Consider the following 3,234-nt stretch of genomic DNA (forward strand, 5'->3'; position numbering starts at 1 on the left):
GAACCCTCGGCGGGAGTGCCACCGCGCTCCCAAGCGGCGCACTGTAGCAGTGCACCATCGGGCCGGCCCTAGGGTGATTTTTAAAACCCTTTTAATCAGTAACTTCTGAATGCTGTAACCTCTTCAACTGCTTTTAAAAGTATGGTGGCCAAAATTGAATGTTGTACATAGTATAATGTTTCTCAAATGGATTGTGGTCATCCCAGCGGTGTGGAAAGCAAAATATTTATCTCAGTTTAAGAATGAATTTATCCCAAACTTGTTAAGTAAAATTCACTCTACAGAAAATGTGATGTTTGCCCTGTGACAAACCATTGTGAAATCTAAGTTCAGTATTAGTCTAGTTGCTAATAAAAATGAAAGGAGGAAAAGGAATTTAGGGAAGATTTTGAAATAAAATGTACTTGGAAAATAAAAGAACAGTTACACCAAAGTATTAGAGGAAACAAACCTTATACTGTTCCATGTCTGTCCTTTTGTTTCATTGTCATTTTTACTCATCTGTGGACTGGTGGCTGGGCTCTTCTCTTACCCTTGCTGTCTTCTATCTTGTTGAGTTTTGCTCCTGTGAGAACCCTTCCTGCTGACTGTGATGACAGGAAGCACCTGTTCGGGACCCTAGTGGTTTTAATCTCCCCTTCCAACTCTCACTGCCTGTTTCATTTCTCTAAAATTTCATAGAGCTGTTGTAATGATAAAATAATCCATGCCATGCTTCTAGCAAAGCGTCTGTCGGGATGTAGGACTTAATCCACAAAGGGCAGTCTATTATTATTATTTATTAGTATATTTTATTATTAATATACTTACATTCTATAGTTTGTCACTGAAACGCAGTAATAGAGCCAACACCCAAATTTTCTTTTTATTGTTTTCTTTTGTTAATGATGGTGACTTTTTACAGAGATGTAAACACAACACCTGCTAATAGAAAAACTTTCTGTGAGCCAGATTTTCATAACTAGCATAACGTGCTACTGTACATGTTATATAAATCCATCTTATCATCCTAGCTTCATGATTTCCCAGCTTCCAGGTGTTTTAGGTCTGGGGATGAGCTTTAACTTTGTCCATCAAATGTCCCATTTCCCCCAGATTCTTTGAAGCTGATTAAAATAGATAGGTTTTCAAGGTCTTAAATCTCAGAGGAACAAGTACAAGAGGATGATATTTGGTTTGCTCTAATTATAATTCTAAGTATTTTAGATTAAAATGTAATTTCAAAATACTAACATTTAATTTTTTTACCCCACAGTGTGTCCCATCTTTAAAAAAAGTCCAGTTGCCTTCTCTTAGCAAGCTGCCTTTCAAATCTGTAGATCAAAAGTTTATGGAAAAGTCAAAGAATCAATTAAATAAGTTTTTACAGGTAAGCCAAGGAAAAGTTTTGGATATGAGAAGAAAAATTAGTTATTTGTGATTAAACTGTCATCAGTCTAAGAGCTTGCTAGTTTGCTTTTTGTTCTCACAAGCCATGCCAGATCCTTAAAATACCTTTTCTGGTCTTTTTTTTTTTTTTAGATTAAAGTATAATAAACATACAACTGTCTTCATTTTCACAAACTGAACACACCCATGTAACTATCACCTCACCCAAGAAACTGATTATTACCAGTACCTTCCAGCGTCCTTCCCATCAATACTCCCCCACCAAAGGTCACTACTTCCTGACTTCTAACAGCGTAGATTAGTTACAAGTGTTTTGTAACTTGCTGTAAGTGGAATCACACAGTGTGGATTCCTTTGTGTCTGATTTCTTTCACTCAACATTATGATCATAAGGTTTGTCCATAGTGGTGTTTTAGTTGTAGATCATTGATTTTCAATGCTGTATGTTTTCCACTGCATGAATACACTACAGTCTATTCATTCTATTGTTGATGGGCATTTGGCTATTTTCCAGTTTGAGGTTCTTATAAAGAGAGCTTCTATAAAATTATAGTAGTTATCTTATGGTGACTGTATGTTGGGTAATACCTAAGGATTGGGTTTTTTTCAGTTTTTCTGTGTGTTTGTAGCAATTCTTACACCCTCACCAGCAGAGGGTAAGGGTTCTGATTGCTCCACGTCCTCACTGGCACTTATTTTCTGCCTTTTTCTTCTTAGCCTTTCTGGTGGGTGTGTAGTGATATCTCATTGTGGTTTTAATTTGCATTTCCTTGATGACTAATGAAGTCAAGTATTATCCCATATCATTGGCCATTTGGATAGTTTTTTTGGTGAAGTGGCTGTTAAAGTCATGTCTACTTTTTTATTGTGCTGCTTGTTGTTTCTATATTGCTTTGTAGGAGTCCTGAATGTATTTTGGATATGAGTTCCTGTGAGACCATATGTGCTTCAAAAATCTTCTCCCTTTCCATATATTGTCTTTACACTCTCTTAATGATTTCTTTTGATGAACAGAAATTCTCAATTTTAATTTAGCCCAATTTATTCATTTTTTTCTCTTATAATTAATGCCTTTTGTGCCTTTAAGAAATCTTTGCTTACTTCAGGGTCCTGAAAATATTTTCCTAATTTCCTTTAAACACTTTATTGTTTTCCTTCATTCTTTTTTTAAATAATAAAGCCAGACAGAGTTATGCTATCCCCAATAATACTATTTTTTACTGCACCATTTATATCCAGGGTATAGTTGTTACTCAAACCATGGACCTTACAGCCATAAGGTTCTCTGAGGCCTGAAAATTTGCCTCATAAAATATGTTTTGCCTGTGCAATAGTAGCTAGAAGTTCTGAGACTTTTAATAATGGATGTTGCTAAATTCTTAGTAAATGCTGTATTAAGATATAATCATTGAATCAAAAGTATAGGTCATAATTAAAATAGATACATTTAACCCAGAGTTGCCTGGAAAGTTAGTCTCTCTCTTTCTCCTGTAGATGCCTCGCTCTCTCTCCCTTTGTGTATGTGTGAATTTCTCCCAGGAAATAAAAGAATTGCACCTTAGCAGAACTTTTCAAGCTTGGTTATGTCAGGACTGACTTGGAGAATCACTAATGTTTAAATGCTCTTACAGGAGAGAATTTAAAACTATACCACTACCATTTTTATTGCTGATTCAGAATTTCCAGCAAATATTAAATGCACTCAAGCATAGTACCCGATTAAATAATTCAGGTGAATTAAAGATCCCGCTTGTGAAACAAATAGGTATTATTCAAAGTCCAAGATTTTTTTTTTTTTTTTTTTTTGTCTTTTGTCTTTTTCCGTGTCCGGCAACGGATCGCAAC

General features: G+C 35.3%; 1 protein-coding gene across 1 annotated transcript in view; it reads left to right on the top strand.

Moving 5' to 3' along the window:
* The window catches only part of LOC103592155 (sorting nexin-25-like), a 25,537-nt gene that overhangs the window by 5,293 nt on the left and 17,010 nt on the right, over window positions 1-3,234 (top strand). The window contains exon 3 of the mRNA XM_008574761.1: window positions 1,256-1,369. Coding sequence (XP_008572983.1) covers window positions 1,256-1,369 — 114 coding nt within the window. The remainder of the gene's footprint in view (window positions 1-1,255; window positions 1,370-3,234) is intronic.

The sequence above is a fragment of the Galeopterus variegatus genome, unplaced genomic scaffold (genome assembly GCF_000696425.1).
Source record: "Galeopterus variegatus unplaced genomic scaffold, G_variegatus-3.0.2 Scaffold1097, whole genome shotgun sequence".
Taxonomy (NCBI): Eukaryota; Metazoa; Chordata; class Mammalia; order Dermoptera; family Cynocephalidae; genus Galeopterus; species Galeopterus variegatus.